The following is a 1,847-nucleotide window of genomic DNA, read 5'->3' as shown; positions in this document are numbered from 1 at the left end:
GATGACCTCGCTGCTCAGCTCCGAGATGTCCACGTTGCTGAAGTCGATGTTCTGGCGGCCGCTCTCCCCGAGGCGGCGGCCCTCGTGCTTCAGCTCCTGCTTGCTGCCGTGGTGGAGGTCGGTTTTGGGGGTGGTGGGTGGGGTGGGTGGCCCGTGGGTCTGGCCTGGGGACGAAGGGACAGAAAGGCTTTAACAAGAGCGCCCGCGAAACAACAGACTCCTTCAAGGAGGATAAAAAAAAAATGCACATTTCTCCCCTTTCTTATTGCAAGAGGGGAAGAGGGATTTAAATCTATGGCCCCGTGTTGGAGGTAGCTGATGTCCCCCTGTGACCATGCCGGGGACCATGTCCTCGGCTGGGGTAAACCACCCGCATGGGTGATGGTTCATAGTGGGGAGGAGAAGCCAGGGAGCGTGCCGGGCTCATCAGGGTCACTCTGGGACACGGCGGGACACCCCTGAGCTGCACGAACTGCCCCTCACCTGGGAAGCAGAACCAGGGGGTGGATTTGGAGGGACCCACTCAGCCCCTCCCCGCAGGCAGCCTGAAGCCAGCCCGGCTCTCCCCGAGGCAGAGAAGCCGTCCCGGCAGAGCGGGCCGGGGCCGGGATCCCCAGCCAGGCTAGGCGAGAGCGCAGACGCGTCTGAAGCTGCAGGACGTTCGCAATCCTCCTGGAATCTGTCAACACGCGCCCTGTGCCAATTCGCAGCGCTGCCGAGAAGCGGGGAGCTTCGGGGGGAAGCCGCGTCTCCAGGACCCGCTCCCCCAGGCACCCTTCACATGGCCAACAGATTATTAACCCTTATCAGCTCGCAATTAATTCTCCCTGCTCCCGGGCCAGCCGGGAAACCAGGATCCCTGCGCTTTGGGGATTTCCTATCGCACAGCCGGCTCTATAAGCATTTACTAAAGAAAAATGTAGCCACGTTCACAACCTGGTGCAAAACCACAGCTCTCGGGGCAACAACTCCTGCTTTTGGATGGCCCCAATCCCACCGATATTCATCCGGGGGGGGCAGATGAGCCCGTGCCCGCCAGCGGGTTCATGTCCCAAACCAACGTGCTCGGGACCTGCAGATTTTTTTGCCCGCAGGGGCCCTTTACCTGTGTGATCGCCGTGATGGTGGGAATCGGCCATGCCTCCCAGCCCGCTGTCCGCTTTGTAGATCTGCGTGCCTGCGTGGTGGCTGAGCTCGGCTCCGGAGTCGGAGTCGCTCTGCCCGGCTTTTACGCTTTTCCTCCTCCGTGGCTGGTATTTATAATCCGGGTGATCCTTTTTGTGCTGGACCCTGAGCCGTTCAGCTTCTTCCACAAAGGGACGTTTCTCGTTTTCACTTAACAAACTGGTTTGGGATGGATTTTTTTTTTTTAAATAAGGAGGAGGTGAAAAAAGAATAATCCAAAATTAATTTATTTTCCTTAGAAGTTTCCAGCCTATTTTCAGACTCACACATCCCCTCTTCCCATACACTGATTCGAGCAACCAGAAAGTTAATTACAAAATGAATTTGCCGTGGCAAAAAAGAGCTAAACTATGTTGCAAAAATGTATTAAAATACCAGCTACAGAGGTGTGAAAAAAGCCAACTACTATGGATACTGATAACTGGGCAAAACAAAATCCCCCTGCCCTATTTTAAATGCCTTTGCCAAATATTATTCCTATGTTTGTCCTACAAATGTCACCCCCTGACCGTGACAAACACCACTGCCCATTTCCAGCTTTGTTTGGTGCTTACAAAGAAACCACGAAGGCAACAGCGATGGGATTATTTCTTTCAAAACTCTCCCCCACCCAGACCTCTCTTTGCAAACTCTCGGAGAGTCTCAAACCGCAGCGGGAGCAT

General features: G+C 54.7%; 1 protein-coding gene across 1 annotated transcript in view; it reads right to left on the bottom strand.

The window, feature by feature from the left end:
- Positions 1-1,847, bottom strand: part of SOX8 (SRY (sex determining region Y)-box 8) — a 2,376-nt gene extending 529 nt beyond the window's left edge. Inside the window, exons 1-3 of the mRNA XM_009329415.1 lie at positions 1,816-1,847; positions 1,106-1,344; positions 7-164 (exon numbers count right to left, since the gene is read on the bottom strand). Of these exons, the coding sequence (XP_009327690.1) occupies positions 7-164; positions 1,106-1,344; positions 1,816-1,847 (429 nt within the window). The remainder of the gene's footprint in view (positions 1-6; positions 165-1,105; positions 1,345-1,815) is intronic.

Source organism: Pygoscelis adeliae, unplaced genomic scaffold (assembly GCF_000699105.1).
Source record: "Pygoscelis adeliae isolate BGI_AS28 unplaced genomic scaffold, ASM69910v1 Scaffold467, whole genome shotgun sequence".
In the NCBI taxonomy this organism is placed as follows: Eukaryota; Metazoa; Chordata; class Aves; order Sphenisciformes; family Spheniscidae; genus Pygoscelis; species Pygoscelis adeliae.
The sequence above is the reverse complement of the archived record's forward strand: the minus strand, read 5'-3'. Positions and strand labels throughout refer to the sequence as shown.